Consider the following 26861-nt stretch of genomic DNA (forward strand, 5'->3'; position numbering starts at 1 on the left):
CTACAGCTCCCCGTTGCTCGTTCAAGTAGGTTGTTATGCTAATATTTTTACCGTGTCCCGTATTATACTCAAAATAATTGTCGCCACAAAAACTTACTTGATAACGAGCAATAAGACATCTGTGAGAAACGGCTCCCTCTGAAGTCACGGATAGCCATTTGAAATGCTAGTATAATTTAAACTTTTGAGTAATATCATCAGCTTAAACAAAGCAAATATTTATATCAAATATAGCAATTAGTATAAAGACATATCTGCATATTATTAATCATGCAAAATCAAATAGGCTATACATGAAGATATATAATATTAAAGGCAGTGGACACTATTGGTAATTACTCAAAATAATTATTAGCATAAAACCTTACTTGGTAACGAGTAATGGAGAGAGGTTGATAGTATAAAACATTGTGAGAAACGGCTCCCTCTGAAGTAACATAGTTTTCGAGAAAGAAGTTATTTTACCACGAATGCTCGAGACCTCAGATTTAGAATCTGAAAGGACACAACTTTGTGTGACAAGGGTGTTTTTTCTTTCATTATTGAGCTCAAATTTTCTCAGGTTTGTTATTTTATGCAAATGTTCAGATACACCAAGTGAGAAGACTGGTCTTAAACAGTTACCAATAGTGTCCAATGTCTTTAAAACAAATTAACACAAAGATAGTATCATAAATCACTGCAACATAATTTTAAATTTGAGTTTACTTTGTGGAATCCTTAAAATAATGTCATCTGCTCAAAAATGGTGTGACTGCAAACTATAACGGTGCCACTATGAAAAAATACGTTTATGTCTGCATAAAAAATGTTATATAATCAATTAGTAATCTCCTGTATTAAAATAACCACCGAGTATTTAGTTAATAACGGTTTAAATCAAAATAATCACAGTTGTAACCAACAAACATCTAGTTAACGTCGGTTTACATAAAATGACTAACTAAAACCACCAGGCATCTAATGTCGGTTGTGCAGAGCTCTGCAGCTCGTCTTATTTCTCGTATTAGGAAACATGAATCGACGTCTCTTATTCTAAGAGACATACACTGGATACCCATTCACACCCTCGCATTTCATTCAAAATATGGTTGTTGGCTTATGAATGTTTTTATAATTTTGCGCCTCCCTATTTGATAGAGCTGTTAACACTGTACACATCTTCTAGACATTTTCGTTCAAGAAGAACAAATTGTTTGTTATTCCACCAGTGATGACCAAGTCATTATGGTGAACGCAGCTTCGCTCACACTGTCTCAACTTTATGGAACAATCTTCCGGAACATTTAAAAAAACATTGACTCCATTGTTAAAGACCTGCTTTAACGAAAATATCAAGTCGTGAACTTTGCTGAATTTCACTTTAAATTTTTTCAATGAATAAGGAAATCGAGTCATATGATTATAAATAGATTTCAATTGTGTAAAAAAACCAATCATTTCGAACGCCCTTATCCAGCGCTTTTCTGAGAGGTTTGCGAAAAGTCCCATTACGTAATCACTCTCAAAACGTCATAGTTGGGAGCTCCAATTTGTAAAGCCGCTTTGTTACAGCGTGGAGGTATAACAAAGCAAACTCCCAGACATGACGTCAGCGGCATTGTCCTTTGTATCGTGCCGTCAACGGCAGAAGTGTTTGTTGTTTTTCTAAACCTTTAGGTTGGGGCCTGATTTTTTGTTCGGTAATTAGCGGTTTAAGTTTGAGATTGCTTTAAAGACGCACTTATTTAATATTTAATTCATCCATTTTTGTTTGTTTCCCAGTACATCTTGTATTTTGTATTCTGTTTTGTTTTTCTCGAGAGTGCATATAGGGACACGTTAAATTACGTGTGTTATGCGCTACATAGGATTGGTTAATTATTATTATTATCGAATTATTTACTAGTAACCCGTTAGGCATCTCATATTTAATGTCGGTTTACATAACTTGTCACCACCAGGCATCTATAGTTAATGTCGGTTTACATCAAATATCATAAAATTAGTACGAGTGTATAAGCCCCTAACCACCCACGTCTTATGTGGGTTTCCATCAACTAACTAACTAACTAACTAGTAACAGGCATCTATGTTAATGTTGGTTTACATAAAATCACTAACTATAGTAACCACCAGAGGCATAACGTTAATGCTGGTTTACATCGTATCTCTTGACTACCGGAAACCACCAGACATCTAATTGTCATCGAACTCTGGCTTGATGACGCTGAAATTCTCATAGACTGCTGACAACGCGTGTGCCTATAAAAAACAAATAACATTAAACACAGCATTATTATTATCTGTGACAGCAAGCAACAGAGACATGAATGACGACTATAACTATAACCAAGTAACCAACTAATAGAAGTTGAAACAAAATAACCAACCACGTAAAAACCACCATTTAGGACTTTTATCATTGTGCGCTTCCATAAAAACAAAACAATAGACGATGTAAGAAACAATATCATTCCGCCAAAACATTTTCAGGGATACATGTTTTTTTTCTCGCAGAACCATCAGAGTTATTATCGAGAGCTTCTTTTTGTATGTTTTTGTGACATATTAATTTAATTTAAGGATTTACCTTAAAAACAGTAAACACAATGACTTACTTTATCAACTGGAACATTTCCTGTTTTGTTCAGCACTTCAGTGATCTCTCTGAAGCTCGGGCGCTTGTTTGAGTCTTTCCTCCAGCACTTTAACATCAACGCATAACTGAGGAATTCAAATACAAAAAAACAGTTATGAAATATTGTTTCTATTCTATAAACAATAAGCAAAAACGCCGAAACAATTTGTATAACTGTTTCAGATTGAACACAAACGAAATGCTTAGCATAATCGACACTGCACACAATGAAGCAGTTTGTTGACTTAAAGGATGATGAACTGTAAGACTATCCTACAGCTTATACTCTCTCAGAAAATAATTATTAATTAATGGAATGCTAGGTGGCAGCAGACTTACCAGATGTACATGGGTGCACCCCAGTAAATAAAAGTCCTATTCAACCAACGCTAAATGTTACATATTCAAAAATACACCAACAATATTTAAAAGTCCTCATTCATTCACAACAAAAACACAAACATGCAGTGACATCTGAACTTCAGTTTTCTTTTCTATTTTTTATATGGGTAGTCCGGGGTCCCCCGAGCTACGGCCGTCGCAAAAAAGAAGAAAAAAAACGTTACAAAGGTGATTACTTCAAAACCCAGAAGCAGCCATCTTGGGAAAGGGGTCCTATCGCTTGTGAACAAATTAGCACAATTTTAGTCGGGGCCTGGCTCACCCAAACCACCCAAAATTGTGAGTCACTAACCCCAGGATACAATAATGGGCCATTATTTCAACAATCCCTGAAAATGTTGGCCCTCAAATCTGTCGTTTACAGAACATTTTGAGGGCCTACAAATTATTGATGAGGCTCGGTGCATTGATTCAGTTTCTATTACACTGGGGTCACCCCCCTCGAATGCGGACATAACCGAGAACAAGTTTGCTGCCACCAAGCGTTTCAAAAGTAATCCATTATAGGAACAGGTTGTCTAGAGAGTCTCTTATTCTGAGAGTATGTTTAATTTGTTTTCAAATGTTTATTTCTAGTGGGATTTGATGTCTTTATTATTCTTACATATCTTCCGGGCAGTTTTCAGGTTGAGGCATCCGGTATCCATCCAGTAAATGATCAGCCAGGTTTTTGGTTTGGATACCAGGGTAGGGCGTTCCACCTAATAAGAGGTCAACACAAATGCTATTTTATAAGGTGGTTATTTTATAAATCGTTTTTTTTTTTTTCTCTCTGAAATTCCACTGCAGCAGACCAAACGCATTGCATGGTTTAAAGCCATTTGAAACTTTCGGTAAACAGTATTGTCCAAAGGCCCACAAAATAACAAACCTGTGGAAATTAAGGGTCAACCGGTCATCGGGGTCGGGAGAAAATAACGGGGAAAACCCAACCGTGTTTCCGACGTTTCGCCGTGTCATGACACATGTGTTTAAAATAAATCCGTAATTCTCGACAACGAGAATTGATAATTGATTTACCGTTTTCTCGAAAAGTAAAACATTTTATGGAATAATATTTCAAGAGAAGTCTTTCACCATTACCTTCTGTAAACCCTGTAAGTTATTTGTAAATCTGTGAACTTTTCTTCTGTGCCGAAAGTGTATAATGGCTTTAAAGGCACTGGACACCTTTGGTAATTGCAGATCAGTCTTCTCACTTGGTGTATATCAACATTTGCACAAAATAACAAACCTGTGAAAATTTGATTACATTGGTCGACGAAGATTTTTAAAACCTAAGTTAACAGTTCAGTTTATTCACATTCTACTCATCAAAACACATAATATCTTAGTGACAAAAGCTTTATTTTGAAAAAAATACCCCTTCCAGGTGACTTAAATGTTTTTTTTTTGTGTTTTTTTCAATCGACTTGCTTACTAGTACCATGTTCAGCGTCATATATAAGGGTTAGTATTATTATTATGATCCGGTCAAGTATGACGTTTTGAAAAGGGTTTTTTGTGAGGTATGTTGGGTAGATGGGTGCGGTCCTAATATGGATTATTATCAAACATTATTTTAGTGAGTATAGTGCTTTACCAGTATACATACCGAATGTCACAATCTCCCATAGTAGGATTCCATAGGACCATCTATATTTTTAAAAAAAATTAAGAATTACAAAAAAAATGTGTACATGCAATGAATATTTTAGCATGAACATAAATTGCAGTAACCAAATTTAGTAAACTTTCATAAAGTTAGGAAAATAATGCTCATATTTCCCTTAAATATCACAGTAAAGCTTAGACATTAGACATTCTCATAGGTTTGTACAGAGGAATATAAATGTTGCTTTTCGGTATTTGACATTTGACATTCATATAGGTTTGTACAGTGAATGTCATATCGACAAAAAGCAGCATTGATGTTCGCTGTACAAACCAATATGAATGTCCAGTGTCCAATAACAAAATAACATTCGGCAACTATAATGTATTCATGTAGCTCAGCATTCCTTGTCTGCTTCAACGTAATGAATTATTCATGAGCGTTAACTTACACGTCACTTTTAGAGACATAACGTCGATGCGTCAGGGATTCAATGGCCAACCAGCGAACAGGAATCCGGGTCTACATTACAAAATAGGCACAAATGAGAACAATACATCAATGCATGTTGTAGTTTTATGGTTAAAGAAATACATATTCACACCTATGAGTAATAGTTTTAATTTAAAATTATGCACAGATGAGAACAACGGATCAAGGCATGTTTGAATAAAAATAATAATAATTTATATTTAGATTCCTTCGATTCCTTAACAAACGTCCGGTCTTCTAGAAAGTCCGAAATCAGAAACCTTGGCGACCAACTCTCCCCCAAGAAGAGTGTTTCTCGCAGCCAAATCACGGTGAATTATGATTGAAGAAAAGCAAACCCACAACTATGAATTACGATAATATTTGAAATGGGCACAGATAAGAACATTGCATCATTGCATGTTATAGCTTTATGGTTAAAGAAATGCAAATTCACAACTATAAATATTTACAATAAATATTTAAGATATCGTGCCTTCGTACTGCAGTGGGCCAAGAAGAGGAACAAAAAAAATATAATTTTTTTTTATAAAATCAACACAAAATGAGACTAATAAAATGATCAGTAGTTTTCCATCTTCAACCATTTACCTTAGATTCCTGAACATAGACGTCCTCTCCTCTAGAAAGTCCGAAATCAGAAACCTTGGCGACCAACTCTTCCCCAAGAAGTATGTTTCTTGCAGCCAAATCACGGTGAATTATCTACAACGAACAATAATGCATTGTTTTCATGTAGAAAAACAAAATCTGCACATTAATAACACGAAATGTATAATGGATTTGGATACAACGTAAACACACAACTTACTCCTGCGTCCGAGAGATGTTGCATTCCTTTAGCAATGTCTTCACCAAACTTCATCAATTGTGTCATAGTAACAGGAGAAGCTTTGTATTTAGACTGCTCCCGTTGTAGCTGAATTGGGCGATTTTTACGCAGATAGTTACGAAGGTTATCGCCTGGAACAAACTCCAATGCAACGTACAAAATTCCTTGGTGCAAATGACAGAACAAAATTATTACTATTATTTTTTTTTACAAATAAAAAAATAAAAAAGCACATCTTTAAACAGGTTGGTGGTGAACACAATACTTTACTTATAAGATCTACTAGGCCTTTGGTTCAACACTCAAATTGTATAGATTGCATGACATCATACAAATTTAAAACTATTCAAAGTTTAGCTTGAACGAAAGAAAATAAATTGGCTTAAAACCTACCATCATGAAAGGACGCCCCCAAGAGGCCAACAACATTTGGATGTGTTGTGATTGAAGTCATTGTCTGAAACTCCTTCAAGAAATCATCAGCAGCGGTCTTTGGGGATCCACCTGAAGATCATAAAAACAAAATGTGTTCAAAATGTAAAGCCCATGAAAGCATTAGGATGTGACTCATAAGTAACAATAATAGTACAAACTGCGCCATATAGGCCTACAAGGCAAGAAAAGGAAACAAGACAAACATCATTGGCCGAATTTTGTAAAAAAAATAACTTACAAAATTAATTTGTGTAGTTTGACATGGATTGATTCTTTATTCTGTTTCTATAGTGACAAACTGAACTATTACTGACCTTTGAGGATTTTGATGGCTGCTTTTAAGACTTGTCTTTTCTTCTTAATTCCACCAAGACGTACTTCTCCAAAGTTTCCTTTCCCGAGTATGGTATCTTCAACAATCAAATGATCCCATTGAATTTCCCAGTCGCCTGCCCAGAGTGGAAGACCGACGTCCTCATAGATGTCTTTATCGTCATTTAAATGTACAGCGGTTGATGATTGGTTTCTTGTGACAGTGCGATCCAAATCCTACAAGTCATTAAAGAGAAACTGACCGTTTGGATAATCACTCTTAAAATTATGGCATGACCTTTTGGTTAGAAGCCTACTGCAGCTTTCGACAGTACAAATCATCTAGAGAAGTATTTCACTTCGATGTAATGTGGTTATGTAGGCCTAATAATATATCAGTTTTTATTCAGACAATTTGAAGCTGGGAGGCATTACTGCATACATGCCTTAGATTAATATGCCCTATGTATTAGGGATTACTCTTCCTTCGTTGACATAATTCAGTCCGGTTTTTCGGCGATATCAGGGCGAATTTCTCACATGTTTGTTATTAATATGTAGGATTGAAACGTTTAAACTTTCCATCAACCGAAGATATAGTTTTCCTTTGACGCCATTCAATTAACTATAGTCTAAAACGCATAACCTTAACCGTTTTTCTTGTTATTCGTTGTCGTGTAGTTTGTTTTTGGTAATGTGAGGGTTTTGTTCTGTTAGTTCCTAATGAAGTGCTGACGGTGGGGAATTGAACTGGTATGCCGCTACACCACAACAAGGCAGGGTAAGAATGAGCAACACAGCAAAGATTTTGCAGTTAACGATATTATCTCAACATACCAATGTGTAATACAAACTTTCTGTACATGAATTACTAAAATTAAAATAATGTCTTATTTCGTCTTACCAGTCCTTCATTGGGTCCACTAGAGGCAGACAGAAGAATGTTGCGGTCTTTTCTCCTCCATTTTAGGATTAAAATTGGAACAACAATTAAGACTATAAGACCTAAGATGATAACTGGAGCAATCAATGGGTTTGCAGTTGGCGCTGAAGAGAGAGCTGAAAAAAAGTAAATTTAGTTTAGTGAATACTTATCTTGGTTGGCGACCCTGTTTTTGTATTATTCACCGGTAGAATGCGCTCCATAAACTGTTTGAGAGACTCACTTGGAAGGACTGGGCAAGTCTACAAATTTGCATCGTGTGATAATATCTCTTCTCAAGAAATTTGTAATATCGGCAACTACGTCAACAAAACTTGAACGTCTCGTATCACAAGACTAAGTGAATATCGACAAACCAGAGTTAGTGCCAGGGTGGGGGTCTTCTGGACTGTATCAATCATCCCCTTACAAACATTTCAGAATAATCATAAAATAAATGAAGACAACGTATATCTTAAATACTCAAATAATCATAAAACTAGTACACCTGTATCTTTACCTTGTACAGCGACTGGTTGTGAGTAGGTGACTGTAGCATACTGTATAAAAAAAACACACAAAATAAATAGTACAATTTGTAAACTTGTATGTAATGTTCCTGGGTAAAAAAGCCCGATCTGTATATTCATGTAAATGTGAAGCGAGTTTGACGTCACAAATTGCCCGACGGAGCTCCCAAACATAGTTGTGACGTCAAATTTGCTACGCATTCGCATTCGCAGGAAGCATGATCAGGGCTTAACAAGTAAAGTCGGGATTGACAACGAATTGAAAACTTCGGCTGCACGATCAAATCATGGGAATGTATTGATATGTTATGATATGTAAATTTTAGAAGTTTGTTTGTATAGTCTTACCGTTCCGTTTCCACGGCTAACCGCTCCAACACGAATGTCGTATGTTGCTCCTTTGTCTAATGGTGCATTGAGGTAGCCTCCATACATTCTATCATCTCCAACTACAAAAGAGTCTTGAACCATCTCTTTGGATAGTTCAGCTGCAATGTAGTCGTCCTGAGAGTCCTTAGAGTGGATGGGATCGAGAGCTTCTCTCTTCCTCTTGGATTTAGTCTTCTTTACATGAATGACGTAGGATCTATAGCATGAAGAATAAAATGAAGAGAATGTATCCATTTGGTTCAATGATGTTACACTGGTCAGAATTGACTAGGAGGCCTGACCCGTTTTCATGTGAGCCCAACTCAGGAATTAGTTAAAATAAATCTGGGACTTTGCTTCGGGTTCTTCCTCCGTTTGATCCATTTCTTAGTCACTTTGACTCAATACGGGTCATACTTATGTTTTTGTTGTGTCGTTCAAAAAAATGTATTATGAATGTTAAAATTATTGTTGAATAATACTTACGTGATGTATACGTCATCAGGGAAGCGGCTGAGATTGATAGTGACCGTAGTATCTGTGGCGTCGCTTGGATTTGAGATTGGTACCGGGGGTGAAGGAGGGTCTAGAATTGCATACAATGAAAACATTAAAAAGTAAAACAGTCGGTTTGCCATGTGGTTTATTATTTCTATTTGAAATGAAAAGCTGCATCCCTCAAGATTATCCCCTGGCTGCCGCTTCCCAGGTTGTGTCGTAAACTTGGGTGTGATTCTTAGTTACACGGCAGCTATATATAACGGTTGCATGGCTTTTGTTTTGCACCCCATTAAATTATATATTGACCAATTAGGGAGACCACCTTAGATGTTCAGTTGGTAGAGCACCGGCTCGTTAATCCCGAGGTCATTGGTTAAAGTCCCGCTCAAGTTTTCTTTATTCAACCCCAATTGTTTTTCTCTATAACACGCTTATAACTGGGATTTGAATCACACAAAGCAATGATCATTAGCCTACATAAATCTATTTAAAGGCAGTGGACACTATTGGTAATTACTCAAAATAATTATTATCATAAAACCTTACTTGGTGACGAGTAATGGGGAGAGGTTGATGGTATAAAACATTCTGAGAAACGGCTCCCGCTAAAGTGCCGTATATAGTTTTCGAGAAAGAAGTCATTTTTCACAAATTTGATTTCGAGACCTCAGATTTAGAACTTGAGGTCTCGAAATCAACCATCTAAACGCACACAACTTCGTGTGACAAGGGTGTTTTCTTCTTAGTTTCATCATTATCTCGCAACTTTGATGACCGATTGAGCTCAAATTTTCACAGGTTTGTTATGTTATGCATATGTTGAGATACACCAAGTGAGAAGACTGGTCTTTGACAATTACCAATAGTGTCCACTGCCTGTAACAAAGTTTCAAAACTAGAAGCGAATCAAGTGAGTTCAGTTGCTGAACAACCTTCATGAGAACTGAACCTGTACAAATAATTGAAAGTTCATTTTCGGATGATGGTTGAATTATTCATTAGCGAGTCTCGTAAAGAATAAGTATTTTCTTACTTTCCAGTGGTTTAGTAAATACTTCGAGTACCGCTGCATCGCTGGTGAACATTTGGTTTTGTGCTGAAATCTTCAACTCATATCCAGTTGTTGGTTCGAGATTGGTTATTGTAGCCTGTAACTCATTTCCTAGTTCCTTCATCATGTACGCAGTATCTGCAGTAAAGTCCACCTGGTGACGTTTCTCCACAGCTCTGTACTCCACCTATAGTCAGTGTGTTTGGAATTGAGAGGAAGTTTAACTCGTGTCCATCTATGTTTCAAATACGATCCGTAAAACCTGAGTGTAACATTCTCTTTTTGTCAAAATAAACAGAACGATAATTAGAACGTTAACAATCACAATGAACTGTGTTTCGAAACAATGTTTACAAAGGTAGGGCTTTTATTAGTCTAAGACACGATTTGCCTTTCAAGCGTGTATCACTAAATGACAAGAATAGTCCAGGATAGATTTGACAAAAATTTATAAATTGAAAAATATAGTAATTTGATCGATTCGTATATGCCTCACAGTGAGCGTTACACAGAAACCCCATGTGACATCATTTACATTCTTATAACTTGGTGCTCACAATTTGTTCGTTACGGGAAATTAAGCTCCATTAAAGCATTTCAAAAACCCAGAAAGTATACACATCCATTTTAGTGAGCGAGTGTTAAGCCTACATTAAATTACTTGGGTCATGAAATTTAATGATTGACCAGTTAATTTGCTTGGGGAATTTAGTAAAAGTACAACTGGTTTGTGCATGATCCCCCTTAACAAAGTCCACTAATTGAAAAGGAACTACATGGTGTAAGTTGTCCGACGAAAAGGATGTGCCTTTTAGCCCCTTTTTTTAATGGAGAATTCCCGTAATAATGTGCCTACAGCATCATATGTTTTATAATGTAGTGACATTAATTAATGACGAGTTTTTATATGACGATTTAGGCCAAAATGGTTGTTTAACGAGATCGAAAGTTAAAATACTGCAAACACGATACATACGATGTAGTTCATGATTTGCCCATTTGGGTTCATCGGTGGATCCCATTGCAAGGTAACTGACATCTCAGTTTGATCCGTCGACCGAAGATTCTTGACTGGACCAGGAACTGTGGATACAATCAGTATTATCAAGCCAGTCAAACGACAAAATCAAATACTTCAACTAGTATTTTGTAATGATTTTTTAATGATGTTAAATATTGAAGTTTGTTGTAGTATTTAATTATTGAATACTAATGTCACTAAGGACGGTTCATAAGTGAACTTAAAGGCAGTGGACACTATTAGTAGTTGTCAAAGACTAGCCTCCACAGTTGGTGTATCTCAACATATGCATAAAGTAACAAACCTGTGAAAGTTTGAGCTCAATCGGTCATCGAACTTGCGAAAAAAATAATGAAAGAAAAACACCCTTGTCACACGAAGTTGTGTGCGTTTAGAGGGAGTCGTTTCTCACAATGTTTTATACCATCAACCTCTCCCCATTACTCGTTACCAAGTAAGGTTTTATGCTGAAAATTATTTGGAGTAATTACCAATAGAGTCCACTGCCTTTAATCACTGTTGCTCACAAGCCCGATGAAGCCTGTAGAGACAAGGGTGCTTGCTATGAGAACCAGAAACACTGGGGTCAACACTACTCTTCCAGAATACGTGTTCTTGCTTCTTTTACGTGTACTACCAATTCTAGTACACCAAGCCTACGACTTAATGTTCTATTGGAAAGGCGAAGCAATTATGGCTAAGTAGCTTGCTTAAGAACAAGTACCACGACCGGCACTCGAACCCCTAGAAACATCAGAGCTCCGAGTCCAGTGCTCTTAACCTCACGTTCACGACACTCTACCGAATGGCAATACATTTTTTTCCAGTTATACTTTGATCTATTGATTTCGATAGATTCTATATAAACTGGGAAATCTTTAAAAAAATACTTGTCGCGAGTTCTTACCGCCAATTTGTGCTGTGCCATTAACGGCAGCACTCCAAACACCGTTACCGACAGACGTCTTGGCACGAACCTAAACATAAACAACAGGGACACAGTTTTCCAAAAAAAGTATGAGATAATTAGAGACAATGGTCACCTGTTCAATTCTCACATTGTTAATTTTCGAACCTTGATGAGAAACGTAAAAAGACTCGTGTGACAGATTGACAAGGGGAAAGTTTTATTTGCAACTAGTTATCCATATAAACAAACAGATATTCACATTAATCAACTGAAATATAACACCCCAACACGTGATGGATGCTTGGTTGATTTATTTGAGAATATATTTATCTTATGTTAATCAAATAGTTGCTCAACATAAATTGTTTTAAATTAGTTTTGAAATAATGTAGAAATGGATGCTCTCCAAACATTCGTAAGTCATTACATCTCGAGGCGAACAATCAACATGCTTGACAAAACGGCATTTCATGTAACAGTTTTCTTCTTTTTTATTCAAACGATATATATACCAATATGGTAATAGAGTAATTCTGACTGGCACCCCAGCACGTTAATCTAGAGGCTGTTGGTTCAAACACCGCTCTATAGTCGGTGTTTTTGTTGTTAAAGTAATTAAAACACGAACTAACCTTGATGAAGTAATTTACATTTGTCATGAGGCCCTCTATGCGATAGCTCAATGACGTCACACCAATGTCTCTCCTTATGGTTGCTGGTGTTTCATCTTCCATGGATGGCCAGTAAGAGATATCATAGTTGAGTATGATTCCATGTGGAGGATCTGGTTTTTTCCACTCAACTGTTATCGAACTCTCATCAGCGCTCTTGACTTTGAAATCCATCGGTGCTGGAGGAACTACAAAATATGCTGAATTAGTTTGTTTTGGGTCGAAGCTCTGGAAGTTCAATCACTTTTATTGAGGTTTTGAGATAATTGACTGCAGGATGATGACATCATAAACGTAGAACGACGACATCTTGAGATGACTGATTTATCTCGGGATGATGACATCCTCGAGTAAGATGTTGTCTTCCTGATATAGTTTACCTTTAAGGATCTCAACATCAAGAAAGTAATATTCCAACTTCCTAAGGTAAGTTACATCCTGAAAATAGGCTTCGTCCTCTTCAGATCTGGAGGTAAATTTTTATCAGGAAGATGTCACCCTACTTTTAAGATGTTGGCATCCTGCCATAAAATATCTCGGGACTGTGGCATTTTACTTTTTTAATGTCGTCTTCACTCTGCGATAATTATCTCCGAATCTTAACAAGTCAGATGGCATTTCCAGAGAGCCGTGCCAGACAATGCTAAAACTCACTAAATTCCCTGGTGCACACCTCTTGAACTGTTGTTTAAACCGAGGACCATATAACTGTCGTCCAATGTGTCACCATTTTATTTGAGAGTTTGTCTCAATTTAAAGCGATAGGTGTTTATTCACAGCACTTTTAGGGTTTTCTACGTGAAATTGGTCTCATATCATTGCTCTGTTTAGTTAGGCATGGTTTCCTTAACTTACCTCCTTCTGTCGTTCTTGTATTAAGACTGCTGCTAAGCGGCCCCATACCCTGACTGGTGTTGGCTGCAACTTGGAAGCTGTAATCAGTGTATGGTATTAAACCACTAATCATCACCATTCTGTTTGAGCTATCGGTCAGGCCTTCTACATTGTCAGGCATCATTGAGCCTACTTGAGTCAGCTTATATGTGTACCCAGTGATGATACCACCTCGATCTCCACATGGTGGCTCGCTCCAAGAGAAACTCAGACTGGTGCTGGTGTCAGAAAAACTCATCAAATCAGTTGGAGCAGCAGTTGGCTCTATAGTAAACAATGTATTGCAATAAGTAAATAAAACGAAGAGTGCCATTCTAGGTTCTTGTAAACCCATCCACAAGCCAAACAGACTCTGGCAGTCGATCAAGGTTTCTACTAGTAATCCGAGAGCCGGTTACCTATTTACTTGTAAATGCACAGTAATAGTGAAACGTGAATGGGTAACTTTCTCTGTTTCTCACTATACCACTTAGACAGAAAAACCTTGTCAGGTTCAGGGCAAATGGTCAGACAAACGGTAAAACTGTTCGCAAGGCAACTTGCTCTACTATTTAGGCTCCTAGTGGATGACACCTATTCCTACACTGAAGTGGGGGTAACCCTGCCCAAATCAGTTAAGTTCAGCCCGCACCTTGAAGTGGATGTCTGGCCTTGTGATGTTTCGGCGATATCAAATTAACGAAATAATAACAACGACTTCCTATGAATACAGACGTACGGAGTCAATCTTCTCCAATAAACACATTGAGTACAATGTGTATGCTTCCAGATGTCTTTCTCAGATTCAAATATTTTAGTGAGAAATTACTTCTTTCTCAAAAACTACGTTACTCCAGAGGGAGCCGTTTCTCACAATGTTTTATACTATCAACAGCTCTCCGTTGCCCGTTACCAAATAGGTCTTTATGCTAATACATCTTTTGATATGTTCAGCGCCTTTTTAAAAAGCGGTGCTCTTGTGGTGACATATTACCTGACATATCAGTGGTAACTTCCACCGTTTCTTCTCGTCCATACGAAGAGCTGCCAACTACTTGAACTTGAACTCTTACGATGTAAGTAGAGTAAGCATGAAGACCTAATATAGAAACTGATGTTGATGTGCAGGGGCAATCTGGCGGGGTGGTGTACACTGATGATGGTGTTATTTCATACGATTCACAGTTGTCTAAGGTTTTCAGTACGTATTCCACTTTGTAGTCAATAGCTCCACATATTGGTTCCCATGCAACAAGAATCTGCGATGGACTCACAGTCGTCACAGTTAGGGTCACGGGGTCTGGGTCTAGGCAGGTGAGGAAAAAAAACCGTACCAATATGAATGGCTCGTTGAAAAACATAGCGGCTGTTAGGCATGTTGTGTTGAGAGCTTACTTGCAGCTGATAAGCTGAATTGTGAACGGACTCGCGCGCTGCATTTCTGATCAGCAGAATAAGGGTTTGAGTCTTGGTAGTAGCACTTGTGTACCAGAGCAAGATGCTACATAATTGCTTTGTCCAGGGAGCTAGGATTGGTAGTGCATGTAAAATAACCCAGAAGACTTATCGTGGAAAAGCAGCCTGGGTTAACCCCAGTGTTTCTGTTTCACGTAGCAATCATCCTTCGCATGTTTCCTCAGGCTTGCAACTAGCTACAGTGATTAAGTCCACTTATGATGTATCCTTTGTTTCATGACAAGAAATATATAACAATAAGAATAAAAAATAAAGGTTTTAAATAGCGATAAAACTGCCATGAGAGCTTAATATAACAAAACAAAGGGTGTCGTGGCCGAGTGGATTAGAGCACCGAACTCAAGCTCTGGTGCTTCTGTTAAGCAGAGTGTGGGTTCAAATCCAGGTCGTGACACTTGTTTCCCTGAGCAAGACACTTAACTATAATTGCTTTTCGACACCCAGGGATAAATGGGTACCTGTAAGGGCAGAGATAGTTCTTGTGATTGTTTTAGCCGAGTAGCGCATATTGATGTTGCACAGGCTGCATACACCCCATCAGGGAGCTGAGATGGTTTAAGGAATGAATTAACAAATCATAAAATTGGGTAAATAGTATACACATTTTTATATTGATCCATTGCACAATGCTAGCTGCACCTCCGAACAATGCACGTCTACCATTTCCACAACTTTGTGAGTCAATTCCTTCGTGTACATTTTGACTCCCAAAATGGCCGAGAGGATAGGCTCTTACAGGCGCTGTGCACTGTACACTGAGTCAATGAATATATAATTTGTATAATATAATTATACAGACATACCTGTAACATCCAGAGTAATTGCAGATGCTGAGGACTCGGGACCGATTATGTTGTTATAATATATAGGTGCGATATAAACCATGTACGTAGAAAGTGACTCGAGATTGGACAAATACTGAGATGTTTGCCCACTGGAGGGGTCTGAAGCTGATGTCTTTACTGGAGATGTAATCTCACCGCATTGACCTCTGTTGGTCAATTCATACGTCAGTGAGTACCTTGAAACACACGGATCATGCTCCCATGTAATTGTCAAACTTTGAGGACCATGTGAAATGACTCCAAGACCAAGCACTGGGTTCTCATCTGTGGGGAGCAAATCAAATTTGGTTATCGAAAATGACAACTTTAAATCGAAAATGACAACTTTAAATGTAGTAGCCGAGTTTCACAAATGTTTGTAGACCCTTAGGGTAGAGACACTTTGGCGTGGTGGCCAGGCCCTCGGGCCTTTCTATAGCAATGGACTCGAGCTCTGGTGTTTCTGATAAAGTAGAGTATGGGCTCGATTCTCGGTCTTGACACTTATGTCCTTAAATGTAAGGGTATACCTTGTTATTTTTCGGTAATCCATTTTTTGTTTGTAAATGCACAGACAAAGTTAATGCACAGAAAAAAGATGAACAGACACACACACAATCTTACTTGAACATTGGCAGTTGCTCCCAAAATATGTTGTGGATGCACACCCTGTAAAAGCACAGAGCGGAACACAAAGTCAGTGACATGGGTAGAAGTCAAGTTAATTGTAAGATTTCATCATTCCATAGCTGTACACTTTGTATAGTCTCACTGGTATTTGAAGTAGATGTATTGTTTGATTCTCTGCACATTTTGTTGCAGTTGTGAAATTGCCTCACTGCAATAGGCCTGAACGCCCATAACTTCATAATTAGATTGTGCAAGTCTCATACATTGTAATCCTTAACGCATTAAAGCAATGGGCGTTGGACCAAAGTGGTCCCAACAATGTTTGAACACAAGCTAGAATTGTATACTTTCTTGTGTTCTCCTTTCAAAAGTTGCTTAGATACTGAATTTGAATTCATAAGGAGTGATTCTGGTTACTCTCATGTAGACCAGCAGATACCGATCAAAACGTTGAGACCATACCACCAGATCTCGTCAAAGCTAACACTCCTCCCAAAAGAGACTCACACATGGTTGTACCCCAAACTTCACAAGACTTTTTAAAGGCACTGGATACTATCGGTAATTGCTCAAAATAATTGTTAGCATAACAACTTAGGCCTACTTCGATTAATGAGGAGATTTTGGTAGTATAAAACATTGTGAGAAAAGGCTCCCTCTGAAGTAACGTCGTTTTCCAGAAAGAAGTTATATCTTGCTAAAATATTTGAATTTGATTTCGAGACCACAGATTCTGATTTTGAGGTCTCGAACTCAAGCATGAAAGCACCGAACTTCTTGTGACAAGGGTGTTTTTTCTTCCATTATTATCTCGCAACTTTAACGACCATGAGTTTACAAATTTTCACAGGTTTGTTATTTTAGGTGTATGTTGAGATCCACCAAGTGAGAAGACTAAAAAGCTTCAAACTTTTGGAATGTTCTGTTAATTTTTCTTCACCTCCACCTCCTCCGTTGTTGCACTCTCCGGTATCCTTCAGACACGCCCCTTGGTCTTGACAATGGCACGTTTGCTTACAGTCTGCACCATACTTCCCATCTTCGCATTCTAGTAAAAAGTCAAAATACAAACACGAATTGATCTGTAGAGATGGGTATCTTCCTTGCCCTATATAGGACTCTTTCTCTGTACGATAGTGTAAGGCCGACAGGGCTAGGTATCTTCCTAAATACTCTAGAATCAGAAAGAATATTATGAGGGGTTCTGAGTAATCGTTTTATTCTGGTTTATGTCATGGCTGAGTGGTTTCATGCATCTGGCTCAAGTTCTGGTTTCTGAGTCATCAGGATGTGGGTTCGAATCCTTGTCAGAACAAAATTACGAAAGATTAAGTATAGACCTTCTCTTCAACCGGGGGTACGTTGTTAACTGGAGGGCACAGATGGTTCTTGTGATTGAGATTGCTTGGTGCGCTACATTCCTGATATTTTGGCAGCACAGGCTGTATACTTCAAAGGTAGCTGATATGGGTTAAGGAATGACATAAACGGCCCAGAGACCAGGGTGAAAATGTTGGAGCGCCATGATGTCACTCAGATTGAGCGCCATACAAGAAGCCAGTATTGTGTTATTGAGCCTTCAGATAATACCTTGCATACAGTCCAGTCCCATGTAGCCAGCAGCACACGAGCATCCATAAGGATCAGGAAGACAGAATAAATGACCCTGGCAGGCGTTGTGGTGTGGATCATGACTATCAGAACAGCCGTATTGAGCGTCCTTACCAAACACATGACGACCATGAACTGAAATGAAATGAAGATCATGTAGGATTTGAGGCATCACAAGGTGGAGGTATCAATATATATTTGGTTTGCGGTAACACAATGTGTGTATCTACTTGCTAGGTAGTTTATGTTCTTTTGAGAGCTAGTCTTGTTATATATTCTGCTACAGTGGAGTAGATTGTTTCGAATGTTTGAGAAATTTCAGTTACAGACAGAATTTTCCTTCTAAGACTTATTAACTACTACCTGGGTGGAAGGTAGGAAATTGACCAGGACTACTTATCTCGCTAAGTGGATAGAGGGGACACTATTAACTTCAATGCCGCGGAGCAAGTTCTTAATTAATTAGAGATCAGTAAAACATGATCACATACATGTTTCTTGTGTTTCACATCAAATACCACAGCAAAAAAAACAACTTCGTGAAAAAAAAAAAAAAATTCTTGAACTTCATACACAACTTCTTGAAGTACCTTTTCTGTCAAAACTGATGTAGGAGGACCCTGAAATCTCAGGCTACAATTGTATAAAGATTTTGTTGTGCGTTTAACTTTCTTACCTTTTTCGCAGTTATCTCCGCTGAAACCCGGAGCACAGATACAGGTTCCTGTCCGATCACCACATATTCCTCCATTGTAGCATCGACGACATGCACCCAAGCACATCGGACCCCACATTCCTGATGGGCAAGCTGAAATAAATGTAATTGACAAAACGTATGATTTCAAACAAAAGCCACATCTATAGTATACATACAAAGTATTTAAGTTAGTAAAATGTTTTTGTTTAGATGTCAAACAAACCTCGCACTATGAGTCTCATTATGCCGTGACGTTGTTGATCTTCTTGGCCGTCCACGAAGCAGCTATATATCCCTTCATCTGATTGGACAACACTTGGAATAGACACAGTGAGCTGATTGTTCCATCTATCTATTGTATCTCCATGATGCTTCCATCTGACGTTTACATTGGTCTGTGCGTTATATGATACCATTGTTAATGTGACCAACTCGCCTATATTTACTGTCAGTGTTCGCTGCTCAGGAAGAATATAAACATCGCCGTCTGAAATCAGAAAAGAAGAATGGGTCACTGTTAGAAAATGTATTGTTTTCACTCACAGCTTATATTTATTATGTCTTATGACTTATAATCTTACCGTTATTAGGTAACAGTATAGTCTGTATCCTGGTGGTGCTCCTTCCACCTTTAGACACCTCTGAGTAGAAGACACCGACCCTGTCTATCCCACCAGCCTGGGGTAATGTCAGAGACCTTGCTGCTCGGCCCAGTTTAGGATCATCTACTTGACTGGATCCTGCAGGAAGTCCAGTATTAGTTCCTCCTGTTATCAATTGTCTGCCAAATGAAGCACTAGCCGTCAAGTCACTGCATCCTTTGTATGCTGTAATGGCTGCTTCATTGTCTTCAGTCTGACCAATCAGAGGAATGTTAGTCACAAGTGTAAAATCTATTCCCATACCTGTAGAAACAATTATAGAACATCTGTTAAAAAATAAACTGTTCTTAGAATGAAAATTGTTCCGTTTTAGTTTTAGGGTTTAAACACAAATTTTCAGAATACGATTCAATTAAACAATGTTTGAGAATCGTTGGCAAGACAACGATGTTATGCGACATTCTTTTTAGCGCTATGAATAGGCCTACCATATATTTGATTGTGTTTTAAGTTGAGTTAAATTGTAAAAAATTAGTGTGATACTCGAACAGAACATTGAAGATTCCTTGTGTATCACTGCGACAGTATGATCCTTGCTCTATGACAATTATGATCAAGTTGTTTACAATGTATCTTTTCTTTTACGGCACAGCTCGTTCTGTAAGAGAGTCGAGTACTAAAATATAAAGTAACAAGTATAAAGTTGCTGCAGTATCTGTCTGTACAGTGCAACAACAGGTTTGAAGGTTTGTCTTTGACGAGCGGTCTAGTTTACAGAATTCAAATTCCGGCGTTGTCAATACTAATTTTAACCACAATTTTCTTTCGGATGGGACGTAAGCCTTAGGTCACGTGTGCTTTTTAGTGAACGTAAGTGACCCACTCATATGTGCTTAATTATTTTTAAATCAATAGTTTGTACTTACACGTGGATACTTCGGAGGGAAGTACTCGTACCTCAGCCAATGTCAGGGTTTCGGTATCGGGAATGTCGACACTGACATACCGCGAGAATCTGGGTGGATCACACATGAAATCAATCCAGGCATCTGATCTGGCTTGTTGTCCGGTTACTGGACTACCACACGCTGGATTATCAATGACAACGTCACTCAGACCAGCTCTTACAACAGCTCCCACTAATCGTAACTCAACAAGTTCTGTGAAAAAAAACCCACCCCGAAACAATAACATTGATATGGGATTTGAGGCATTGCATGGTGAAGTATCAATTGGTTCACGGTAACACGTGTGTACATTATTCTTGCTGTGTAAATTATGTTCTTTTGAGAACTTGTCTCGCAATATATAGAGTCTTACTATGACTAACGGATTAAACAAACACTATTTGGACGAATTCAATCTTTGCATTAACAATGTGCTTTATTCTCTCTTCTCCGGTTTTTCACTCCTGTCTGTGTAACCTTACACGAGGTCAACTCAATTGCATACTACAAGTGTGATCATGTGAACACTACATACTATCAAGGTGACAATTTTTCAGAATTCAGGAGACTTCCCTACTCCTGCTCATTAAATACAACCTACCTGTGCGTATTAAACTTCACTACCGCGGATTGTGTTGTTAGTTATCAACGTTACGACTACTTGCTGTACACACATTACGGTTCATGTGGACTAGGCCTTGGCGACTGGTGCGACTAGTGTCTACTACAAAATAGTCGCGAGTATTTCAAAAATAGTCGCAACTACCTGTTTTGCGAACCAAGTGTGTCGCTCACGACTATTCACGACAACACAATTTACTTACAAAACACAATCAGACATCAGGGACACAATCCTTCAATCCTTTCAGCTTGAAGTTTACTAAATTGCGCTTGCGGCACACGTTGCCACAATGCATCTTAAGATTTAGTCGCGACTATTTGAGGTGCGACTGTTCGAGTAGTTAATTTCACAAGTCACCCAGGCCTAATGAAATCCGAAAGTTATCACGAAGCTGCAACACTTTCAAACTTAGTTCACAGATTTCGTTTAAAAAATAACAATTTGTAACCATCAACAAACTTGAATTTTACAATATAGAGTCACCATGAATTTACATTATGCAAAATGAAGACATTATAGACGATGTGACCTCTGACATCACTCGAAAACCATAACATGATTCGCGCGCATACCGCCGGACAAAACCATTATTGTGTTTTGGCAGCCAGCTAGAAAGTGTAATCTTACCATGACTACGCGTCTTTTTGCCCGGCGAAACATGACGTATACAGTGTTTTGTCAACAGAGAGCGGTTTGAATGTAAACACAGGTCACATCGTCTATACAGGTGTCAAATATTACCTCGATTGTGTTTTCTGTTCATAACTCTGATTTTGCCAAGACAATATTCCGCCACAAGATCCACCTTCCACCAAGGGTTCAGTTCATAACCTAGAAGAAAAACAATCGGACAGTTGTAAGCAATTCACATCAGATTACTCAACAACCGAGATACTGCTGTATCTAAACTGAATATATTCTGGTGAAATTCGATTGAAGCCAGGGAGCAAGAAGGGTTTTTCACAGAGGGGTTGGAAGTGTTTGGAAAGTTGCCCCAAATAACACTGAAACGAGGTCTATTTACATTATGCAGTGTGACTTGGTTACGACTTGAGATTTGCAATTTGATGTGATTACTTTAAAGTTTATATTTTTTTCAGTAAACACATTTTACTTGTTAAGTCCTTTGAAAATAATTCATTCAAGAAATACCTTTTAATAAAGTATCATTTCCTGGGGCAGCGTTTGTACACACTCGAATTATTACCAAACTTAATAAATTTACAGACCGCAAAAGGCACTTGGATAGAGTGAACGAGGAAGTTTTTTTTTCTTGTATAATGGTCATTGGTCACAATGTTGCCACCATTGCTAGTTTTGTAACCTAGAGATAAATTGCAATAGACCGATTGCGCTACCAACGTCACGTGACATGGGATGGGTATTACACACCAACAAACATGGCGTACTGCATATCAACGTGCGTTAAAAATACATGATTATTGTTGCATTTGTTAGTTCAATCGAGGTTTTTTTTTTTCGAAATCACTGAAGAATATTCTGGAGTTAGTACCATGAGACCTTATCGGTGGCTGAATAATGCCAGTAATGGGTAAACACAATTCCACCAACTAGGAAATTCTACTAGAACGGTCACGGAGGATGTCATGTGTTTGTGCACGGAAAGTGTGTTTTTTATTTTGCTGCCAATATTTTCAATAACAGTTTCCTACGGTCCATCGGTACGAGTCTTCCCATGTCTTTACTGTGTAGCTGTGTGTCTCTATACCCATCTCAGGTCACTGGTGATCACGTGTCTATTTGACTTTCAAAAACTTCATATATAAGGCCAGGTAAAAAGAGAAACATGTTTAGCGTCCCCTTCTTTTGTCCCTTTTTTATGATTTTTTTTTAATGATTTTTTTTTTAATGGAAAAAAGGGATATATTTTAACGGTCTCATCAAGAAAATACTTTACTTAAAAAATGTGTCGGGCAGTCATTAAAAATAATGGTCCTCTTCCTTCCTTTTTTAAGTATGTTGTGCTTTCTTCAATGTCTTATCCAGCATGTTTCATTTTTATTGTGAGTTTGAACAGTAGAAAAAACAATGGATTTTTTTAATTTAAAAAAAAATGGTAGCCATCTTGAAAATGAAAAATAAAAAATAAAAAGCCCCTCCTCCTCCTTTTTTTTTTTTAGAAACCCGGACATGTTTGTGTCAGTCTTAATCCGGATTCTATTTCAAAATGTCTCCGATCCGAAATGTTTCGACCGAAGATCACAGTCAGAAACCTTGATTGGACTCCTGTTCAAAGACCGAGTACTGAGCCAACAACCTGATCTGAGAACTTTAACCGTGCATTATACAGACACGTTGAATAGGAACTGCTGTATACCTGTACGGCTGAAGGTCAAACCTGACCAATCTCCATCCAGAGCTTCCGAGGCAGGTCTCATTTGATTGTTTTGACTATAAGTTGAACTTTGACGACTTGGATTACCGGACAAAGGAAGAGCTGCATCAAAAGAAACATTTGCAAAAAGAAGTGCACGGGTCATACATTAGGACTGAAATTATTTCGTCCAATCGAGAATAAGGGGGAAGGTTCTTCATGCTTTGGGGCAGCAAGGCAACATTGTAATGTGGAAGTATTGCCCTTGATGGTACAAGCATGGAATTTGGCACGCAGTCAGAGAACAATAGCTGGCGGTAGGGGTGCGCTGTACTCCTTCTTTCGAATTGTGTCATTCTAGGTCATCAGATACATTTCGTAAGTCACCCGCGAATCCACCACTCTCTGATTTTGGTAGCTAGGAATTTAGGTAGAATAACAATCAGTTTTCAATATTAAAGCCATTGGACCCTTTCGGTAAACAGTATTGTCCAAGGCCCACACTTCGTGTATCACAACTTCTATAGCAAATAACAAACCTGTGAAAATTTAGGCTCAATCGGTCATCGGAGTCGGGAGAAAATAACGGGAGAACCCACCCTTGTATCCGCGCGTTTCGCCGTGTCATGACATGTGTTTAAAATAAATCCGTAATTCTCGTTAACGAGAATTGATATTGTTTTACTGTTTTCTCAAAAAGTAAAGCATTTCATGGAATAATATTTCAAGAGAAGTATTTCACCACTACCTTCTGTAAACCCTGTAAGTTATTTGTAAATCTGTGAACTTTTTGTTTTATGTACCGAAAGAGTCCAATGGCTTTAAAGGCTGCAGTAAGTTGTTTATTCTTCCTATATTTTGTCATAGGGCAAATCTGTGACGGCCCTATAGAGCAGAACATTTGTTTTCTTATGACCACTGCCTACTGTGTGCCAAATCCTTCGTCTCTACCAGAAGGCACATCCCATCACCTACATCTGGTGTTGTCAGCAGCAGAGTGTGGGTTCGAATCCCGGTCCAGACACGTGTGCCTTTCTGAGCGAGGCATAATTGCTTTATAACAAGTTGGGAAGGTTCTGTTCGAGCAAGGCTCCAGTCCACTACGTGGATGATACCCTTGCCTGCGATAATCGTTACCCTCCTCCGCCGTAGGGAGGAGGGTAACGTAATCCTTCTCCGCCGTCGGGAGGAGCGTTGCGATAACAGCAACTACGTACTTGCCTATACACAGGGGTCAAAATTAACACTGGACTGCAGGCCTGATGAGGAGGCCAGTGATTTAAGCGTCGGGCCAGTAAACTCCCGACCGACAAGCCCGGTGGTCTTGTGCTTTTCAGTTCAATAATAATGGGCTACCTCTGTAAACAAAATCTGATAATATCTTTCAATTCTCTTGAGTATCAAAGTACGCTTTCATAAGACAATTGAGATCTACATGTTGCTTTTTATATGTCGCTTTTTATGAACGAGGGACGTCCCAAAGCGCTCCACATTATTACCCCTGGTCACTGGGCCTTAAATCATTCCTTAAACCATCTCAGCTGTGGAGTATACAGCCTGTGCATCAAATATGCGCCACTCGACTAAATCAATCATTAGAACCATCTGTGCCCTCTAGGGTACCCATTTACCCCTGGGTGGAGAGAAGCAATTATGGTTAAGTGTCTTGCTCAGGGACACACGTGTCACGACCGGGATTCGAACCCACACTCTGCTGAACAGAATCACCAGAGCTTGAGTTCGTTGCTCTTAACCGCTCGGCCACGACACCCCACCATGTGTCATGATCTTGTCCTAATTCAACGCCTTTTGATTTTGGTTTTGTAAAGTGAAATTCTGCTCTAGTAAACATTTTGAGCTATACAACCCCTGCGGTCGTCTGTTTTGTTTTACCCCCAAATTGGAGCCCTGCTAGATACAGGCATCCTTTTTAAAGGGAACGTTGCCTTGGATCGGGCGAGTTGGTCTTTGAAAAGGGTTTGTGACCGTTTGTCATAGTATACATCAGATTAGAAAGATGTTTTAAAAGTAGAATATAACGATCCACACATGCCTCGAAATTGCGTGGTTTTCCTTTTACTTTGAGAGCTAACACGGTCGGCCATTTTGTGGAGTCAAAATTGTGACTCCACAAAATGGCCGAACGTGTTCAAGGCAACGTGTCCCTTTTAAAAGCAACTTCGGGCGAGCGACTAGACATTGACGACACCGACTAACCAGAAACCATAGAGCTCAGGGAGATTTACTATGATATCGAACCATGCACGTGATCATGATCGATATGGTCAACTCGATAGCTGCTTCAGTTTCTTGTCAGTCTAACCCGAACTTGCTTCTTTAATAATTAAAGGATTGTGAATGGGGGATAACCCCCTTTCAGCTTCACTCCAGGCTAGGTGATCACTTCCCAAGAACACGTGAGAATCCCGCTAAAATAAATGACTTATTTTCTGAACTAATGTGACTTGACTTTATGATTTATCTTATCAAGAAGATTTACAGAAAACCAAGAATGTTTTCATTCACAATGTTTACTCACCAGCTAAAAAGGTGTCTCCACTTCCACTTTCAGTGATTTCTTCAACCATGACCTCGGCAAGCGCTAAGTCTGTTGTCGCGCCCTCATCGGTTGTAATATCAAAACTCACGTAGCGAGCGATGGCGATTGGGTCTACAGTGAATTCAACGACCACTCCCTGTGCAGCTTGCGCCCAGGTTACTGGAGATCCAATCATTGCGTTCTGGAGATGTTCTGAACTCAAACCAACCCGTAGTACAGCATTGAAATTACTTCTGATATTGTGGATTATTGCTGTTTAAATAAAAAGCAACAAGTCAAGGACAAATGCTATGCTGAGGAAATCACTCCATTACGTCAGATTGACCCGGGTCCCTGGTTCCTGACCCTTGTACGGTCAATTTTATGAACCGGAATCTAACCGAGATATTTTATTTTATTTATTTATTTATTTATTTGTTTCTTATTTACCCTGGGGAAACCTCTTAGTGAAACGCTGTTTTTCAGAGGTGCTCAGCAACTACATACACATTAAAATTTTAAAATTGTATTAATATAAAAAATATGTTTGTTAAAAAAAAAAAAATTAATATTAAAAATAGAAAAACAGCCAAATTTAAATAAAGACTATGGATAATTATACTACAACACTCAACAGCACAAAAACTTTACAACAGGCAAAATACATTATAGACAATGATTAAAATTCTGGTCCAGCCAAGAAAAACACCACAAGCCCCATATATTAAAAAATCAAATTTTTGTATTGAACTTTAATACTTGCTACAGTGCATGGCAAGGTATTTTCAGTGTAAGGGGGAGTTTGAATGAGTTGACCCCGCGAGCAGAAAATGTTCGTTTACCTGAGTTGGTTTTAAGTAGTGGGGGAACTAATTCTAACCTTGTGAGCCAGATCTGGTGCTGTATGAGTGGGCAGTGGCGGCATAATTAAAAACATTACAAAGTTGAGGAGGCAGTGTAGAAGTAAGACTGTTATATACTAAAATGTTTAAGTGAAAATTTCTCCTGGCACTTAAAGGGTCTATGTAACTTTTGTAGGACAA

The 26861-nt window shown here is 38.4% G+C and overlaps 1 protein-coding gene across 1 annotated transcript; it reads right to left on the reverse strand.

Annotated features, from left to right (window-relative positions):
• Positions 1–1609: 1609 nt before the first annotated feature.
• LOC117297778 (tyrosine-protein kinase receptor Tie-1-like) lies at positions 1610–26014 on the reverse strand. Its single transcript, XM_033780927.1, has 31 exons — positions 25819–26014; positions 24255–24500; positions 23283–23402; positions 21686–21775; positions 20302–20535; positions 19355–19678; positions 18997–19260; positions 18753–18884; positions 18056–18211; positions 17406–17513; positions 16460–16504; positions 15815–16120; positions 14530–14841; positions 13518–13820; positions 12624–12850; positions 11989–12058; positions 11037–11143; positions 10043–10247; positions 8995–9094; positions 8488–8725; positions 8130–8169; positions 7592–7746; positions 6690–6924; positions 6334–6444; positions 5920–6104; positions 5700–5813; positions 5068–5138; positions 4617–4657; positions 3627–3723; positions 2601–2706; positions 1610–2244 (listed from the first exon to the last, which is right to left on the reverse strand). Exons 1-31 carry the CDS (start codon positions 26012–26014, stop codon positions 2179–2181), a joined length of 5004 nt encoding a protein of 1667 aa, XP_033636818.1. The 3' UTR covers positions 1610–2178.
• Positions 26015–26861: the final 847 nt, after the last annotated feature.

This window comes from Asterias rubens, chromosome 12 (assembly GCF_902459465.1).
Source record: "Asterias rubens chromosome 12, eAstRub1.3, whole genome shotgun sequence".
Lineage (NCBI taxonomy): Eukaryota > Metazoa > Echinodermata > Asteroidea > Forcipulatida > Asteriidae > Asterias > Asterias rubens.

Bases quoted from the DNA above. Each gene is read 5' to 3' on its own strand.
- LOC117297778 (XM_033780927.1), bottom strand. From the start codon at position 26,014: ATGATTGGATCTCCAGTAACCTGGGCGCAAGCTGCACAGGGAGTGGTC. The intron at 24,501-25,818 runs GTGAGTAAACAT...CCCTGTGTATAG, and splicing joins TGGAGACACCTTTTTAGCTG to GCAAGTACGTAGTTGCTGTT. The intron at 4,658-5,067 runs GTAAGTTAACGC...TTAAAAATATAG, and splicing joins TATGTCTCTAAAAGTGACGT to ATGGTCCTATGGAATCCTAC.